The following is a 19,960-nucleotide window of genomic DNA, read 5'->3' as shown; positions in this document are numbered from 1 at the left end:
GATGGAGTAGAATTAGAAACTTGATATGGCCACTCTGGCTGGCCTTAGTGACTCCGTGCCTTCTTCGGTACAGACTCCCGTCTGACATTCTTTAGAGAGGGAGACTGGGATAAAGTGACAGACGACAGACTACGAGTGAATCACATACCACTCTAAGCCCAATTATCCTCTGAAAAACTCACGAGCTGAAGGGGGACCATGCAACTCAGCTTGTCTAATATAGAACTCTAATAATAGTACATCTCCAAGGCCTGTGAATTATGCTGAATACCTCAATATATTTCCAGAATCCCCCAGAGACTGAGGATATCACAATCGCATATCCTTACCGAGCCTATGCCCTGGGAGGTGTACCTGGGGGTCCTGTTCCAAAAATGATTGTAAGGAGAAATACTACCCATTAGAATCTCATAGAAAAAAAAATCCATTTAAAAGACAAAGGAAATGTCTGATTTAGCTAATAAAAAAGAAGAAATTAAGGAAGTTGAGTCGGAAGAGACCACACAAACACGAGCACTTCCTAAGGATGAAGATATGAACACTGGATGTTGACAGGCATGCAAGCTGCCTCAGCTACTCTAAGCATTTGGCGCTCAACTTCTTCAGCAACTCCACCCCCTTCTCCTTCACTGAGATGATTGGCAGAGACCACAAGCAAACAAACGACAGAGGCAGGCCTATGACCAGGGGAGTTTCCTCAAAATCCCAAGATAATGCACTACTTATCAAAACTATGAAGCACGGCACCGGCCTGGCGAGGGATCACATCCGAAGAATGCAGACATACTGTGGATTACAGCATGAGCTGGCGGGAATATAGACCTGCCCTTCTGTACACCTTTAATCCCTAACAATGAAGGTAAGGTTAGTTTGTAGAAAGAAACAGCCGTGTTTGAAACATGACGTCTAATCGAGGGGCAGACAAAGTGACAGACCAGAGAAAGATTTGAGAATGAGTCAGAGATGTGATACGCTCAACTTACACGTGAACAGCAGAGGAAGAGAAGCTACGTAAGAGCGGTGGAGCAGGGAAAAGGAGTGGTGGTGTGGTATGTGGTGTGTATGTATGCATGGCAGGTTTGCGGAGACAGGTTACAGAAAGAACACGCTAGACGCAGGTAAAGACAGAGGGATAAGGAGGCAGAAGATGAGAACAGATTGCCAAAGTTAGTACGAGGCCAAGCAGAGCAATACAGTCAAAAGTTGAAATAAAACCAGACTTAATCAGCTGTCTTGGGAGATTAGATTGCATGGAGGCTAGAGGTCTCCAGGTCTAAGCCTGCAGATGGTTGGAACAGAGAACAAACCACTCTTTGTTTATCTGTCATCTCATCCCTTCATCTGAGGAAATATAAGTGACATTCACAACAGGTGGGAAGGAACTACTGTTCAGACAGACACGATATAACATCAACGATGCTGTAGATAGAAGTCGTTTTAAGTTGAACCACGGCTGGATACCAGCCAGGACAGAAGGGGACTTACTTTATGGAGGCTTGTAGCTTCTCACACAGAACAGCGAGGACAGAGACAACGTCATCGCAAAGCGCCTCTACCGTTAAGCCTTCAAAACAGAGGAGGTGTTAAGCATTAGACACTGGTGGACATTGTGGTTTCCCTCAATCTCCTTCCCATCCTGTGCTCTCGATGGGTTTTGGTGAGTTTTAGATGTGAGGCCTCTTTTGGGCCTTCAGAACAATCATAGGGAGGAGAAGAATAGAATGGAACCTTTTAAATGTAAAACACACAAAATACAGCCCAGGGAGAAAACACGAGGCTGTTTTTCTTAGAAGTAAAGTTCTTCCACAGTTAATGCAAGGCTGTATGGTAAATTTAAAAACATAACATAATTCTAGGACAACACACAACGCGCCACCCAGGTTTCTCTAACCCTCTCCTCAGTTCTCATTTTAGCAAGTAAACTTGAATTCATGAATTCATAAAAGAGAAAGGGGAAGAAAGGAAGGAAGGAAGGGAGAGGAGGAGGAGGAGGACCAAGAGTCTCCAAATGGCAGGGATGTGATCTGCCAATTCAGCCTGCACAGTTGGCACAGGAAGGTGTGGGAACAGAGGGAAGGCAGTTGCTGGTTAGATAATAGAACGCAAAGCCAAACAAAGCGTGGGCCATCTTTAAACCTTCAGTTGTACCAATTAGGTGGTTCTTAGACCCCTGCCCATTTAAAAAGGCCTAGTAAAAATCTAATCCCAATACCTTGACTCCGGAATCCCTGTGGGGCATCTGGGTTTTCAATTATCTAGTGAGAAAGACACACAGAAACAATCAGAGGATTTGGGTAAGAAAATTCCCCACAACGCAATGTTCCAGGAAACAAAACGGCATTCTGAGCACTCTGGTTTCAGATGTCTTACCCAAGCGGGCTAGAAGCATCTCATTGCCCGTGACCTTAATGGGAAGGACTGAGTGTGCCCATCTCCAAAATAAACTGCTTCAGAGTCGAAACACTTGGAAAGTTAAACCCCACCGTGCACTTTTATGGCTGGGCGACAGCTTGTGGCAGTGTGTACTTGAAGACACAGACAATATAATTCATCTCAAGGCGACAGGATGCACGGTGTTTCGCCCTAACAGATCTAGGCTCTGTCATAGGAAGAACCATCCTTGCTGGACTTGCTGCTCAAAAATGAACCAAGCACTCACTACCTTCCAGTTTAAGGGGAGGACGTATTAACCTGAAACTGACAAGCAGTTGCTGGGTAGACTCAGAACTGTTTGATCAGCAGTGTCACCGAGGGAGAGCAGGAAGTGAAAGAGGCTAATGCTTAAGATGGCTCATGTTTTCATGGCCAATGTAATTCAGGAACTACAGACCTGAGGAAGGGAAGGAGGTGAACTCAGGATCCCTACCTCTCTGTAGCAAGATTTGGTTGATAAAGGGGGGCACTGTCATGCCAACGTACTACCAGGCATGTCAATCACCCCAGGGCGCTGCCTTTTAAAGACTCACTACAGGTGCGTATGTCTACTATTTGGGATTCAAAATTTGCAAATTCAGCTACTTCCACAACAGATTCTGTGAGATTTTTTACATCAGGGTCTCCAACGACAACTGCCACGAGAGGGCTTCGCAGTTACATTTTAAAGCTAGAGGTGTGTCTAAAGCCCGGCCACCAAATATTTATACATGGCGATTTCGCTTTGAAAAATCGGCAGCTTACAATTCAGCAGTGGATTTGGTCATTTAAATAATTCAGTAATGAGGTGAGATGATAACTCAGCGTTTCTAAGAATACAAAATCAGAACTGGGGTTTGTTTGGGGAAGGGGTAAAGCCTGTACACATTATATAGACGCTGTTCTGTATTCTAACGGCTTTGCATCCCCCTTATATATTGTCTTTTTGCTGTATCCAGACCTTCCTCATCCTGAGTTGGCCTAGGAAGTCTTTCCAGCAATGAACATATACATTCTTCTCAGGTAGTCCGGAGCGTCCTCCAGGAGACCACGCAACTTCCTTAGAGCAAAGCTCATCGTTTTGATAGGCACTTTCCTTTAACAGCTTTTGGGGGGAAAATCTTGATTTTTTAGATGGGAAAACTGACAGATTCCTCTATAAGACATCACAAATGCTTCAAATGTTACCACCCTGAGAATTTTTTTTTCTGGGACAGGCAATCAATCTCTAGAGAAATGCCTGAGTAAAAAGGAAGTCACAGAGAATGGCAATTTCCCACTTGATTTTGGGTCTTGCCTTTGACTGGTGAGTCTAGACAGTCAGCGATGAGTAGGACCGGCAGGCTGACTGGCCGCATACAACCCAGACTGGAGACATACGGCCTCCACAGTACACAACCAGCCCTCCTGAGCTGTACCTGGTACCATCCCAGTGGAAGCCTCGGCACTAGATAGCTGAGGCACAGGAGTTGACACCTAATACAGTTATGTACCATTTAATGATAGGGGTATACTCTGATAATGTCACTGCTACGTGATTTTTGTCAATGTGAGACATAAATTATATGCACAAAACCCAAAATGATTTACCCTATTATAGGGGTAGGCTATATGGCTCCATCCAGCACAGGTATAGAAGATCCTTGCCCAAAATGTTATTATGACTGTCCGCTACTTACAATTCCAAAATTAGGATTAAATGAGCACAATTGGGAGTTCGAAATATTGCATTTAAATGTCTTTTTTAAACAATATTAGGTATTATCAATATTAGAATATTCAACTGTGTTAATAGTTAGGAAGGATGAAATGAGGCATTATTTTCGAATTTTTAACATCTTAAATTACTTCTTTTCTCCTAGTATGTTTTCTTTTGAGTTAACATTCCTATACTCATCACATCCAGAATTATAGTATAAATGAGATCATTTTCAACAAGGGGTTGGCTAAAGTAACAGTGAGATCTTAGAATAACAATTTTTATCAGAATCTTGGGCTTTGGGTACAGCACACAAAAGAAGATGTCTTTTTAAATATTGCTGCCTGTCTGCACTGGCTCCCAAAGCACATGAGGGTGGAAAATGCGGTCTGGGAGTCAGAGCTCAGGGTTTAACTGTTTCCTTCATGAATAGCTCATTAACTTTATGGCTTGCTTTTCTTTACAAGTTTACTACCGTCACATGCTTTTAATTATTTTAAAATTATGTTGTGAATGTGGGTCTTTTCCCTGAGTGTATGTTTGTCCAGCACGTATGTGGCAGGTACTTGAGAGGCCAGGAGAAGTCACTGGATCCCCAGGTACAGCAGTTATAGGCAGCAGTGAGCTGCCATGTAGGTGCTGGAAATTAAAGCTAGGTCCTCTCGAAGAGGAACACCTAGTTGTTGAGCCATTTCTCTGGTCCCCTACATAATATTTTTAATGAAAATACTCAATGGAAAAACCATTTCAATAACTGACTTTTAAGAAGGAAAAGTAAAAACTTAAAGCAACGATCAAAATTTTATTATATTTTGTTACAAAAACCCAGAAGGGTGCTCCATACTTTGGGGGCAAAAACGAGCAAATTTCTAAATATCTCCATTTGTATAAACGAACGGTCTAATGAAAAGCTTTCCCAGCATCTTCAATGGGAAGTGGCTGTGGTAGGAGGGGCCACGGGCCTGGGACATACGGCATGCAGGGACGTAAGTGTCACACGTGCAGCACGGGAAGCTCACCGTGTTCTCCTGTCTCTGCCGTAACTGTAGCGTCAGGTCACCCAACATCTGGCTGAGAGTGGCACGCACGGCAGTGTTGATACTGCGCTGGTGACAGCTGCACGTGTACGTCTCGATGCACACCTGGTGAGGGAACGAGAGTAATGCACGCACTCTAGACATCCATTTACCACAGACAATCCTTGGCATTAGCTAGAGAGGATACTGGCACTTTAAAGGGTTATTATTATTACTATTATTGGTTATTTTATTTATTGACATTTCAAATGTTATCCTCCCTTCCCTGTTTCCCCTCCACCAACCCCCTGTACCCCCCATCCCTCTGCCTCTGTGAGAGTGCTCTCCCACCCGCCCGCCCTCCCACTCCTCCCTGGCATTCCCCTACCCTGGGTTATCGAGCTTCTACAGGACCAAGGGGCTCCCCTCCCAGTGATAAACAAGCTCTTGCTTTCTTACAACTGAGACTGGCCTTGAACTCAGGGCCATCCTGTTCCTACCTCCAAATCCTTCTGAAATGAAAGTCAGCTAGATGTTCAACTATTTATGAATAAAACAAACAAACAAACATCTTGCCATATCTAAACCTCTGGAGATTTGCTTTTGAACATTAATGGAAATCCTTCCCCGATCGTTACTACTCTCAACAACGTCACGTTTCTGAGTTTCACAGGGGCATATACATCTGCAGGGTGGGGGTGGGGATGGCTGTGAAACACACAATTCTAAGAGAAACCCAGGTGACTGGAAATGCACAGGAAGCCTCAAGGCTATAACGAGTTTGGATGTGTGTTAACTGTTGCTGTGTTCTCTGAACAGTGACAAAGGTTGAAACAGTGTGTACCTGCCTTGGGGAATCTGTGATTCAACTCAGACTGTCAGGTGGGAAGCCACAGGCTTGGGCTTCTCTACAAGCAGAAAGTTCTGTTACAGGGGTGTGCTCTGAGGGTGAAGCTCTGCCCACAGATAGTGGCTTCTACTGGGGATGGGGAGCTCCGAAGCAAGGGTGACCCTGTGCTCATGGGGTGACACTCGGCTTCCTGTGTCACACTGCTGAGAGCCAGAGAGCCACCTGAACTACTGTGAGGAAAACATACATAGTGTTGCTATCCCACTTGTTTTCTGTCAGTCAGGTGTCCTGTTGAGGGAACACGCCAGACAAGACATTCTGAGATCCTCGAGTCTGAATGGCTGGTGGAATCTAAAAAGGTTTGTTGGTGGCTAGTTATGGAAAAATCCCAGATTTGGAGCGGGGAGGTAATATTCTGCTTTATCATGACTCTGAATGCCATGCAATGGCTTTCAAGGGTTCATGAACTCTGATTCTTGAAGCTGCAAGGGTGGGCCTAGCAATGGATGCCTGCTTACATTTTGCTTTCTTCTTTCCCTCTCCATAAGGCACCCGTCCTTTAATGAAGAGGGAAACAGAAAAATAGAAAGAGAACCAAATACACTAAAATTATTCTTTTAGGAACAGTTCCTGAAGGGCTCTAATAAAAATGGAAATTCTATTTAGATGGCCAGTACCTGATAAGAGAGAGGAGGGAGGAGGGGGGAGAGAGAAGGGAGGAGGGGAAGAGGGAGGAAGGGAAGAGGGAGGAGGGGGAGAAAGAGGAAGGGAGGAGGAAGAGAGAGAGGGGAGGAGGAGAGGGGAGGAGGAGAGAGAGGAGGGAGGAGGGGGAGAGGGAGGAGGGAGGAGGGAGGAGAAGGAGAGAGAGGAGGGGAGGAGGGAGGGAGAGAGGGGAGGAGGGGGAGAGAATATTTTAACATTTGTTGCTATTACTCAAGGTATGAGAGTTTCATGGTAAGCCACACTATAATTGTCTTTTAATACATTTAACCAAAAGCACATTTTTTAAATTATTATTATTTTTCAACGTTGGGATGGAACCCAGGTTTTATCTGTCTTGGGCAAACAGGGCTCTAGCATTTACCAACCCTTAGCTATACAAGATAAACGTTTTTCAGTTTAATTCATACCCTTAATACTTCATGAGAGACATTGGAAACTCAACACTAGATTTGGATATCAGTCTAGATGGATTGCTTCTAAATAGGATTCCTATTTTAAAAAAATAGAAACAATTTTGTTTTGTTTGTTTCGAGACAAGTCTCATTAAGTAGCCTCGGCTGGTCTAGAACTCACTATGCAGAACAGGCTGGCCTTAAACTCACAAAGCTCCGACTTGCTTCCTGAGTGCTGATATTAAAGTATGTGCCCATGTCTTCAAATAATTATAGATTATAATGGGTTCACGTTCACAGTAGTTTATATGAGCTTTTAGGGTAGAGCCCTGGCCTCCAGAGCTTGTCCTTTGAGATGTGATGAAAAACTTCAAAATACTTATAACTGCGTACAGTGTTGCATTTTGATGAAGCCAATTTCTCTGTAGTCTATTTAGACATGCAAATACCATTCTTATTTCATAATTTAATAGTCTTAAATAGTTTTCTTTGTATCTGACATTTTTTTGGGAAATCTTTGTAACTTTTGCTGTTTAAAATAAGATTTTAAACAGTTTTAAATTAGATTTTAAACAGATTTTAAAATAGTTTTGTTGAGGGCCTAGCCTTTAATGGCTGAGCCATCTCTCCAGCCTCGACGAGGACCATTAAAGCGCAGCATTTGAAAGAACAGCTCAACAATATACTTAAAGTTCTCCTGAACTCTGGGCCACACACGGGAGCCAACCTCCCTTAAAATATTATGTGAGCCCCTTGAAACCCGTGAATGAAAGCATCTATGGAAAAAAAATCTAACTTTCTATAGCACAAAGTTATAAGCAGAGAAGAACTTTGCAAGTATCAAATGTATCTTTTTGAGTGTGAACGTCACGCTGTTTTTAGTTATTAATATTTCAGGGATGACACTGGTCCTAACTTATTACAACGTGCATTTTATTAAGAGACATGATGAACTCATTTACTCAGTGGGAAAAAAGTATTGACCTTAGATGCTTATTCTGCCAAATTTAGGAATATAATATTAAATATGACAAATAGACATATCGTTACACATAGACAGGCTTATCTCTTTCTGACACCTCTAGATTTAGGTGGTTAGAATGAATTAATTTACCTGCTATTCCGAGAGGGTAATGAGTGGGTAACTGTGAATATCACCATAGTGAATTGCATCTAAGCCTGGCATGGCCAAAAAACGTTTTTAAGAAAGTTTCTTAAGCTTTCTATAGTGATGAGTTGTTAAACTAGTTAGTGGAAATAAGGTTTATATTTTTAAACTCCATCACTGTCTTCAACACTAGAGTTTATTTAAAGTTGCATAAATGCTCAACTTCTTTTGCTCCAAGGCAGAAGTAAAATGAGCACAGTGGGAAGAAAAACAAGTCAAGAGGACGCCAAGCCCGAAGGCAAGCGGAGCTTCTGTAGAGGACCTGTGGCTTCTTCCCTGCCCCAGTATCATTCTCCTGTAGCAGTCCCTTCCCCTTTGCATCTGTCATTTAGAACTTAAAAAGCCTCAAGTCTGTACCAATTGAAATACCTTGTAAAAAGCCACAGTCCCCCTCTGCCCCCCACCCCGATCACCAGGGAATGCAGGGAGACACAGGGCAGTGAGGAGAGCCATAATAAATGTTTTAATCATTCCACGCATGTGTGGACATTCAGGTTTATGACATGCTAATCATAACTGATAGCAAAAGTCATAGATATCAATGATGCAAAACGAGCTCTCGAAGGAGAAAAAGAGCCAGGCCATGCAAGTGTGCAAACGAGCACAAACCATAGAATCTTTGTCTTTGGCTAAGGAGGGGGGGATAACAGTAACAGGGGAAATGTAGCATCGAATCACTATGTGAAGTAGCACTGAGGTACACAGTACTATGTTTTGGCCAAAATAAATGCAAATTTTGAAGCAGATGTTTGGAGAGAAATTTGCTTAGCATCGGAAAGTACACGGACCTTTCACTTCATTCTGCTCTAATCACAACTTTCTGTTTCCTCTATGATGGTGTTAATGACCTTTCTGCACCCAAAAAGCAAGTATGAAAGCTACCGAGTCATTAGTTTTACGCCGAGAAGAGCTGCTGCATTTCTAACTAAATAAAAATAAATGAGACGAATGAAAAAACAAGTTATAACGATGACATAGGATAAGAGACTAAACTATTAGGAAGCAATGGCCCTTAGAGAGAGAAGACTGTCAATCCTCGTTGATCATAGAGAACTGGAGAGGTTTTGATGATCGCTGTGAGCCTAAGCTGAACGATGATGATCATGGTGATTGATCAGTTGCCGGGCCATTTCTTACTGTTTATGAAAGAGGCCTCCTTCCTCACAGATGGACACCTGGAACGGATAGGCACATGCAAACCGGTACAACCACTTTGGAAATCAATCTGGCGGTGTCTCAGGAAACTGGAAATGGTTCTACCTCAAGACCCAGCTATAGCACTCCTGGGCATATACCCAACAGATGCCCCACCATACCACCAAGGACGAGTGCTCAATTATGTTCACAGCAGCTTTATCTGTAACAGCCAGAAACTGGAAACAAGCTAGATGCACCCTCCTCCAACTGAAGAATGATTAAAGAAAATATGGTACAACTATACAGAGAAAAAACAAAGAAGTCGTGAATTTTGCAGGCAAATGGAACTTGAGACTATCATCTTGAGTGAAGTAACCCAGAGCCAGAAAGACATGTATGGTATGCACTCACTTCTAAGTGGACATTAGCCGGAAAGTACAGGACAACCATGCTACAACTCACAGGCCAAAAGAAACTGGGTAATAAGGAAGTCCAAGGGAGGGTGCATGGATTTCACTTAGGGGGAAACTCAATAGTCATTGGAGGTAGATGGAGAGAGGGAACTGGGGGGACAGGGGCTTGATGATGGATAGCTTTTATTAATCAGTGTCTTGGAAAAGACAGATGGGTGGTCAGAAGAGAAGTCCCTGGAAATAAGAATGTTAAAATTCAAAACCCCAAAACAATGATTCTAAAACATTTTTCCTGAGCCCAACAGGCTTGCTAGGGGTCGGGGTGAGGGTATATACTAGACGTTTCTAGGAATCTAAGATCAGACCATCAAATAGAAGAGAATAGCCAAGGTTTCGGCCATTGAGAATTTTTATAGAGGAATCCAGCAGGCACGGAGACAGTTCTCAAATCTCTCCAGTAGGATACTGTCATTAACTTATTTTCAAATCAGCCTTAGACTGCTTTTGGCTATGATTTGACCTTTTTCTTTATTAAAGACCTTCTTTGGCAATTTCTATACTCCCCCATCCTTCCTCTATATGAAGAGAGTGACTGTCTTTGGAAAACTCAACATGTCCCCTAACCTGTGCATAATGCTAAGAGAAGCCTATGGTTGAACCTTGACCCATCAGGACTATGTACCAACGTGGAGGTCTAGTAATGACAGTTCTTGAAACTGAATGGTTAATGTTTGCTTATTTTGTAATTGCTCAATTAACAAATCTGATGAATTTTTTTAAAAAATCCTCTTATAACACAGAAGGTATGCTTTTGGAAAACTTTCTTACTAGAGGTTAATTAGGCAAATTTGTGTTAGACACCAATTGTACTGGCTGGTTTTGTGTGTCAACTTGACACAAGCTGGAGTTATCACAGAAAAAGGAGCCTCAGCTGTGGAAATGCCTTCATGAGATCCAGATTTAAGGCATTTTCTCAATTAGTGATCAAGGTGGGAGGACCCAGGCCATTGTGGATGGTGCCATCCCTGGGCTGGTGGTCTTGGGTTCTATAAGAAAGAAAGCTGAGGAAGCCATGGGAAGCAAGGAAGTAAGAAACATCCCTCCATGGCCTCTGCATCAGCTCCTGCTTCCTGACCTGCTTGAGTTCCTGTCCTGACTTCCTTTGGTGATGAAACAGCAATGTGGAAGTGTAAGCTGAATAAACCCTTTCTTTCCTCCCCAGTTTGCTTCTTGGTCATGATGTTTGTGTGGGAATAGAAACCTTGACTAAGACACCAATCAAAGTTGCTTTTATATTTATTTTAAAAGCTTAATGATCCTTATACGGTTTCAACAGTACCTCCAGGAAATAGCCTCATTTTTCATACTTAAGTACACATCTTACTTCCTGATCAACAAGTTTCCGAGTAAGTGCCATCACTGTCTACCACAACGAGAGGGCAAAGAACAGTTGGATTCCTTTCCACCAGAGGAGTTCATGTGACTTACAGAGCTGGTTTTATTTTTCCTAAGTTGTTTCCCCAAAACGTTTTAGAAAGACAATGGTGAACACCGCATACTCTGGGACTGGACTCACACTCACAACCATTTGTGTGGAATGTGGGTATTGAATCTAACTGGAACATCCATGCTAGAAATGGAGTAATTGTGATACACAAGGGACAGAATAAGAAGGTCAAGGAACCCTTCTTGGCTGTGAGAGGCAGGATCCACACCAAACAGGGAGGCTCCTAGCACGTTCATCTACCATTAACCTTAAGGACCTTTACCTTACACCAGTCTTAGCCTAACCCTTTTTCCTTTCGGTTATTTCTCCCTTTCTGATTTTGATAGGCACATCTGAGTTTAATGAATCACTCTATCTGCACATGGCTGCTGGGTCTCTTTCTGACGTTCAGAATCTTCTCTCAATGAGCACCAGATTTCCACGAGGATGAGTAAGGTGACCTCCTCCTCCCTGAAATAGAATGGAGCTCCCCTGCAGTCTTCCCTTCTCAAAGGTACTGTTGCTCCCTTCCTGGGTTCCATTGACAAGAGTCGCTTCTCTATCTTCCTTCAGCTGGCAAATGGCTAATGACCTCCTGAATACTCCTGAATTCTTGCTTGTAAAGGTTGCTTCTTTCCCCCTCAGATGATGGGATGAGATGAGAGCCATACCTAAGCTTTACAAACCCACAGCTTGGGCTGATTCCAGAGTGTTTTTAATGTAACTATCCCTCAGCCTAGGTCTGGAAGTTTCTACAATCTAATCCGCAAGCCCAGACCTTGAAGGCTTCAGCGTCTAGGCTACATCTGCTAACACAGGTCTAGCATGTTTCAGCCTCTGAGACTTATTGCTGAATAAACTCACCCTGGATCTTTCTGAACTCTGGCTGGTTGGTTCAACTCAGCTGTCCTGACTCACACTCCTCTCCAGACTGACTGATTCAAATTGGGTTCTCTCAGTTTCTGACTGTATTGCTCTACTTGGAAAAACTGCCTCTGAACTCCACAAACTGAACTGCACTGACTTCTCTAATTACACGAACCAAACAGAACTAAATGGAACTGCACAAACTAAACTCTCCCAAGTGAACTGATTCTCCTTACATGCTGTTAAGTAACCTCTCTTTCCTGTCTGTTCTCCTGAGAGTTGGGGATATCCTGTCTCCGACTCATTCTGTCAAATCTTTCTCTGACTCATCACTTTGTCTGCCCCTCAATTAGATGCCATTGTTTGGGCTTACTAAGGGCATGCTTGTATTCCAGCTACATCACAGAGACCTACGTCTTTGAATGTGATCCCTTGTTAGAGTAGCCCTGCTGCTTAATTGAAATTCTCTACACTTGCTAACTTTAGAAACTTCACTAACCTATAACAAATGAACAAATGAATTCTCACATAAGAAGACTTCTCACTTTATCTCTTAAAATTCAGTAAAAAACAATTCTGGTAACAACGCTATTTCATTGCTTATAGACACTGAAACACATAAATGTCCCAAAGAAAACTGTTTGCCCATCTCTACAGATCCATGATTGAAAGCTGCCTCATGGTATATTGCAGGCCAACCAGTTAATTGCAGCTTCTCCTTTGACAGCCCTGGACATTTTCCACACGGTCTAAACTGGAAATGTAGCTCACTGGTAGAATGCTTCTACACGATTTCAGAATACAGAAAAGCATCCAGACTTTGTGGTCTGAACATGTACTCCTACCAGAATAACCAAATATTAAAAATATTCTTTTCAAGGAACGAAAGGAAAACTATTATAAGTAGAGTAAGCTCTGAAAGGTTTGTGTTTCCAGAAGCTAAGGCACATGCCAGACATTCAAGGAGTCAGGTTTTCTGCTGGATACATTTTAGAATGTGCTGGAAGGAACATGTGACTCCAATACAGCACTGATGGGAAAGAGGGGCTGTTTTAGTGAGAGTTACGAGATGCATTTCTCGGGGCTTGTGAGACAGACAGAACTGAATCAATAAACGCTGTTGTTAATCTCAGACTTGGTTTCTTAAAAATGATTTTAAAGCAGAAAATGCTTTGCAATTACTCAAGTGAAGTAAACCCAATCATGTAGAACCATGAGCCCTGTGACATCAGGGATAAGGCTGGCCAGCTACACAACATGTTTCCCACAAAGTAAACCAGCAGGAACTCCCCACAGTCATCAGAGAGTCTTTCTGCTGCTACTCAGATCTAGTCAGGTATTCCCTTTAGTGAGAGGGAAAGGGGCGGGCGGTGAGCATCAGGCACAAACATTCTATACTCACCTCTGCGATCTTCAGTACGGCACTCCCATTCATGTCAAATGTCGGGGTGTAGGTGATGCACAGTAAAACCTAGACCCAGCGAGACATGAGGGGAGAAGGGAGAGACAGGGTTAAAATATAGGACTATGTTTGTATGGTGGTTAGAATGAGAATGACCCCTATAGGTTCATGCATTTGCATGCCTGGTCTCAAGCTGAGGAACTGTTTCAAAGGATTAGGAAGTGTGTCTGTGTTGGAGTAGGTAGGTCTCTGTTGGAGGAGGAGTGCCATGGGGGTGACAGTGGGCTTTGAGGTTTCAAAAGATCACACCCTAGGTCCTAGAATACAAGCTCTCTTTCTTTCCCTCTCCCTTACCCCCTTTTCCTTCCCCTCCCCATGCCTCTCCGATTGCTGCCTGTAGATCTGTAGACAGGGATGTAAAGCTCTCAGCTATGGCTCTCCGGTACCATGCTTGTTTGCTTCCTGCTAAGATGAGCATGGACTGACCTCCTTAAACTGTGAACCAATTAAATGCTCTGTCAGAGCGGCCTTAGTCATAACATCTCTTCACAGCAATAGAACACCACCTAAGACAATTGTCACAGGCTGTCTGTGAAGTCCTATACTCATGATTCCTTTGTTTAAACTCCTCCTTCCCTCCCCACCCGGTATATGCGTGTGTGTGTGTGTGTGTGTGTGTGTGTGTGTGTGTGTGTGTGTGTGTGTGTGTGTGTATGCTTAAGAGCATGCAAGGAGAATCAGTTCACTTGGAGAGTTTAGCTTGTGCAGTTCCATTCAGTTCATGTACATCAGCACAAGAACATGTGTGTCCCAGTGCAGGTCAGAATTTTTGTCCTATCACTGATCTCTAGTTAGTAGACACAGGTTTCCCAGTAAATAAGAGGGTGAACAAGAGAAAAGCTGTGAACCCACTGCTGTGGTCCATATGAGTAAAGGGTTCTTGAAAGTCAGAAAAAGACCTGGTAAGCCTGTCCAGACAGAGTAACATGTCAAAGCCCCGTGGTCTCTGCTACAACCAGGACAGGAGAAACATAACCAAAGGACAGATAGCAGAAGGCTGGCAATAAGCAGCATCTCTCCACAGCCCCAGGTCGTCTGCCCAACAGTAACGGAAGTCAAAACTGATACTAAGGACCAGGAAAGATGACCGGGCCAGGAAATGGTTGGGGATGGTTGGTTATATCTCATGAATTATTTCGGCTAATTTCATACACGTGTTATAATGATTGCTCCCGTCTTACTGATAAGAAAGCTGAACCTCAGAATGATAAAATAGGGTGCTTAAGATGTTTCAGTAAATATTGTAAAATTGGTTGCTTTTATCCTGCACTAGCGCTGGCACCCATAGGGCCATGGCGCCACAGGGCACTTTTATCTCAGCGGCTCCACGCTGCCCCCAAGCCCTCTCAGACCCAGGCAGCGTGGCACCTTGGCACTCTGGTCCTTAGAGTTAGTTCCAGCATCCGTGGGGACGTATGGAACTAACCATAATTTATCCTTGGATAGTATCTCTCCCGGTGGCTCTCCACCAGCCTCGAACTCTCTGGTTCCAGCTACCCGGTAAAATCGGGGCTCTAGAAGTCCAGCATGGGGCTGGCCTATCGCGGCTCCCTGCCACACACTCTGCCCACACTCCCAACAAACCAGTGAAATCAGGACTCAATAAACTGTAATTTATCAATCAAATTTATGTGTTAAATTCTCAACCCACAATATAGCCACACAATAAACTCACAACCAAATGATAAAGATATAAACCGCCCACCTAGATAAGATAAACTGACCTATAGAAATCCATCCCTTAAGAAATACTCATAGCAACCTGTATCTATGCAGGGATGCATGGCGAGGGTCTCTGACGTCTGCCTCCATGTTGTTTCTCCCTCCTTTTTGCTTCTCCCTCTCCTTCTAAAACCTCTGTTCCTACCTCCCTTCCTTGTCATCCAATGACAGGCCTCGTTTTATCTCGTGTCTGCCTTCACCTGCGTAAGGACATCAAACTACGTTAAGATGCCATGGTCACTGGAGCTGACATTTGAGCTTAAATAATCTGACCCTGTATGCGAAACCACTGTGCAGCACTGTCTCCCCCTTCTTCATCTTCTGTGCCTAGATTGAAATGCCACCGTGACTGTCAAGTCTTAGCCATTCCCCAAGACATCTGTTAGGCTACTTTTCTCTCTCCTAAAACTGCCCTCAGGATGGTGCATGGCACTTTCTTATATTTTGGTTCTGGATCCTCTAAGATATGTAGATAGATGGCTGATGACATCTGGAGGATCTTTGAGACACACTAACTATTCTTCTTTCTACTAACAGAGCTATTATGGAGCCAATCGATAAGAACCCCTGGCATTTAAGAATCACGTCTATCTTTGCAGGAAGAAATCCAGACTCGCCTCTCCTTGGCTTCTGGCTTTTCGTCCTGGAGAAGAACAGATAGGAAAGTGGTAGCGCCCATTGCTTGCCCCTACACCCAACAGCTGTGTCCACCTGCAGCATGGTCTGCCAGAGACAACCTCTGGGACATTCCTTGTCTAGTTCCAATCACAAAAGAACACAGAAGCCCAAACGCACACACATAATACAGGATATGTACTTAATGACCACACCAAAAAAACCAATGGCGTAATTGGTCAATCCAAGCTACTGGGGTCAGGTAAAGGGTCAGCCTCTTCCTCTGAGAGAACAGAGTATACATAACTAAAGAAAGAAAGATGCTTTTTCCTCCTTCCTTCCTTCCTTTCTTTCTTTCTTTTCTTTTTGTCTGTCTGTCTGTCTGTCTGCCGAGTGGTGTCACCAGATTACATACATTACTTGTGGCTTTTTTCTCCAGTTTTTTTTTTTTTTGATCCATATAGTTGACTCCAGATTAAAAAGTGGTTCTGTGTTCTTGTGGCCAGAAAGAAAAATATGTTCCTTGACCCTATGGGTATGATGATAGGGATGTTCAATAGTGGCCATCTTTGAAGCTGGGCTTGGTAGACAAGGAAGGGTGAGGACAATGGCGTCCTCTTGGTAGTTGTTTGAAAGGAGCTTCTACCTTCTGTGCAAGCCTTGTGTGTTGCCTGAAGCCTCTGTCCTTGGGGATTCTCTATGGTTTCTGTGAGGCTCCTTTCATGGACTTCCATGGGTCTCATCTTTCAACCTTCAAGTGTCACCACCTCGGAAGTCTCCTTCCCTCTAAGACCTTCCTTCCCATGGCCTCTGTTACATCTTGAATGTGCCCCCATCTCAACATTTACTCGGCTTGTTTTTGTATTTTTCCTCTCGGCTTAGGCCTCGCTCCTCATTGCGTACCCATCTGATGCTTTCTTGCTTAAATATTTTGCCGCACTGCACGGCCCCCTTTGCATCTCTTTTTGCACCGTGTGTTAGGCAGAGGGAAGGAAGCCTAGGGAGATAATGGGTTTTGGTGGCGGTGATGGTCTTTGGTCTCTTGTTCCTGCTGGACCTGTGGGTTTGAGAATGTTGGCAATAAAGGCTGGCAATGGCTAACACTTTGTAAGATGCTGGAGGCAAATATTTGTCTGACCTGGTTAACTATTAACTTAAAGGGCTGCCTTCTGCTAAGTCCCCATGCATTCGTGTGAGGTGTGAAAAAGTAGATTTTGAAAGAATTTGGAATCCGACACAATTTTCAGGAGCAATAGCTCTGTTCAAGAATCGGGCATCTGTGAAGTGCAAGGGGGCAGTGAGGATTATAAATTGTCAGTATTCACAGAAAAAGCCTCAGGGGGGAAATGGATACGGAAAACTCATCTCTGTCAGGAAATCTAAGCACCAGAGCAGCCCAGTACAGTCAGACTGAGGCCTTCAGCCAGGGTACATAGAAAACTGGATCTCCTGCCCAGTCCCAGCCCTGGAAATGCTGGAGAGGACAGGCTTAGCACACCAGTGTCTAGCTATTAGTATTCACTGATTCTCTGAGCTTTCTGAAAAAAAGCGAAACCAACAAGCTGAAAACTGAGAAAAATAAGATATGTATCCAGATTGATGAAGCAAGGAGCAAAAATGATAAACAGAACGATTATTCTGTGTCCAGCAAGCATCAATCCATCTGTGATGGTTTGCTTATGCTCGACCCAGGGAGGGGCACTATTAGAAGGAAGTGGTTCACTGTGGGGGTGGGCTTGGAGACCTTCCTCCTAGCTGCCTGAGGATGCTCAGTCTGTTCCTGGCTTCCTTCAGATGAAGATGTAGAACTCAGCTCCTCCTGCACCATGCCTGCCTGGATGCTGCCATGCTCCCACCTTGATAATGGACTGAACCTCTGAACCTGTAAGCCAGCCCCAATTAAATGTTGTCCTTATAAAAGTGGCCTTGGTCGTGGTGTCTGTTCACAGCAGTAAAATCCTAACTAAGACACCATCAGATCATAACAGTGACAGGGTATGGGAAACCCTAGTTTAGTGTCTGGCTTTCTTTGGAAAAGAAATGCAGGCAAAAGTTTGCATTATCACTCTGAGCAAGTTGGCTCCAAGGAAAACAGGAGTGCCTAAATATTGAGGGCAATTCTGTTAGAAATACATCCTTCTCAGGGGCAGTAAGCGTATTGACTAAGTTAGAATTAACAGCAAGAACTTGAGTCACTAGCGGCATCTAGCAATCAAGCTGCCTGGCACTGCCTTCAATAAATGAGCCAAGAGGAGAAAAAGAGGAAACAGAAAGAAGTCATCCACGGAGAGAGAAAGCGTATTACCATGGCTACTAAAAATCCAAAGCCACTTTTAAAACTATAATTGAATAGCTGGAATGCATAAGAAGTAACTCCTCAACCACAAATCTCTCTAGAGATCTGGGTTTAAAAATAATTATAATTAGAATGGAAAAGAGAAATTTGGGCTGGGAGATAGCTTAGTTATAAAATGTTTGCCATATGTGCAGAGGGATGCGTTCAGGCCACAGAACCCACGTAACAAGGTGCTGAGCAAGGTAACATCTCAGTGGTAAGGAGGCGACGAGGGACAGACTCACTGACCAGCCAGGCTACCCTGTCAGGAAAGTTTCAGGTTCTCTAGCCTTCTGCACTCCCCTCTGCACATACATATGAACACCAATCCATGCCCCTCAACCACATACACACGGGGATCGGGGTGGAAATAAAACTGATTTATTATAATGAGCACAAGCACTTACATGTTTTAAAAAGACATCAAATTGGGAAACCCAGGAGGAACTGGATAGAAGTAGGGGGCAGTGTGGCCATTGTACATATATAAATTAAAAAGAAAATCCAGAAATATGGTTGCAGTGGTTTGAATATGCTTGGCCCATGGAAAGTGGCACATCTAAAGCAAACATAATCAAATGTCCCATGCAAAGTATTTCCCTCATATTATCTTTAGGCCGATAAGTATTCAAACTAGACTTTGTAGAACAAAACGAAACTTGAAGCAGTAAAGACGGCACTAAACATACAGATGGATTTACAGACAGGTCCCAGTCTTTCCAGTGGTGATGAATCCACTCGAATGCATTTGAGGAGGGGATGAGGAAACTACAAGTGGCTGCCCACATTTGGAAGCTGGGTGTCACCTTGCCACTGCCACCCCTCCCACCACATCCTTACTATTCTAGCCAGTCCCTTGAAGTCTCTCAACTCCACGTTCCCATATATTTTCTAAGCACTCTATTATATACGGATAACATAGCCCTGCTTTGTAGAACACAGGTAAATTTCTGAAAATGCATAACATAAAACCTTGCTGATACAGATATAAATGATCCCAGAAAGACAGAAACTTCAGAAGTCTGATTCATATAGCTGTTCTTTAGGGAAGTTTACACATACTGCTTTAATAATCTTTACTCCCTTTCAGTGCCCCTCCCACAGACTACCAAGCTTGTTGGTGGTGAAATCTCTCTTCAGAATGTCTGTCTTGGCTGCAGTATTTGTGGGGAATCGCTGCGGGTCCTAGTCCATGCTTAGTATCTTCTCTGCATTGTACGTATGCGTGATCAGCCTTACAGAGTCTCAGTCAATGCCCTTAGTCATTATTGTAATGTGGATACATAGGAGGTTAGGGGGCCTAATGGCGCACAAGAACACTGTTCTGAAATTTTCACTGGAGTAGAGATTCTCAACTGGCAAAGTCTACACAAGTATTCTCCAAACCTGAGAAATTCGAACAGCTAAAACACTTTTGGTTGCAAGCATTTCAGAGTAAGGGGTCTTTACTCTGTGATACTGCAAGTCCAGGTGGCGGGGTTAAGTAATTAAGGTTTTGAAATCTCCCACGAAGGATGTTCAGATCCCTGGCAAGAAATACCTCGCTTTGTTCAATGACAACAAAACCAATCAACCAACCAACCAACCAACCAACCAACCAACCAACCAACCAACCAACCAACCAACCAACCAACCAAAGGCCATAACCGGGAATATGTCCCAT

The 19,960-nt window shown here is 43.6% G+C and overlaps 1 protein-coding gene across 1 annotated transcript in view; it reads right to left on the bottom strand.

The window, feature by feature from the left end:
- The window catches only part of Arfgef3 (ARFGEF family member 3), a 155,527-nt gene that overhangs the window by 77,957 nt on the left and 57,610 nt on the right, over window positions 1-19,960 (bottom strand). The window contains exons 5-8 of the mRNA XM_032894946.1: window positions 13,566-13,634; window positions 5,131-5,253; window positions 2,213-2,255; window positions 1,486-1,564 (exon numbers count right to left, since the gene is read on the bottom strand). Of these exons, the coding sequence (XP_032750837.1) occupies window positions 1,486-1,564; window positions 2,213-2,255; window positions 5,131-5,253; window positions 13,566-13,634 (314 nt within the window). The remainder of the gene's footprint in view (window positions 1-1,485; window positions 1,565-2,212; window positions 2,256-5,130; window positions 5,254-13,565; window positions 13,635-19,960) is intronic.

The sequence above is a fragment of the Rattus rattus genome, chromosome 2, assembly GCF_011064425.1.
Source record: "Rattus rattus isolate New Zealand chromosome 2, Rrattus_CSIRO_v1, whole genome shotgun sequence".
Taxonomy (NCBI): Eukaryota; Metazoa; Chordata; class Mammalia; order Rodentia; family Muridae; genus Rattus; species Rattus rattus.
Note: the sequence above shows the minus strand (reverse complement) of the source record. Positions and strands in the feature narration are given on the sequence as shown.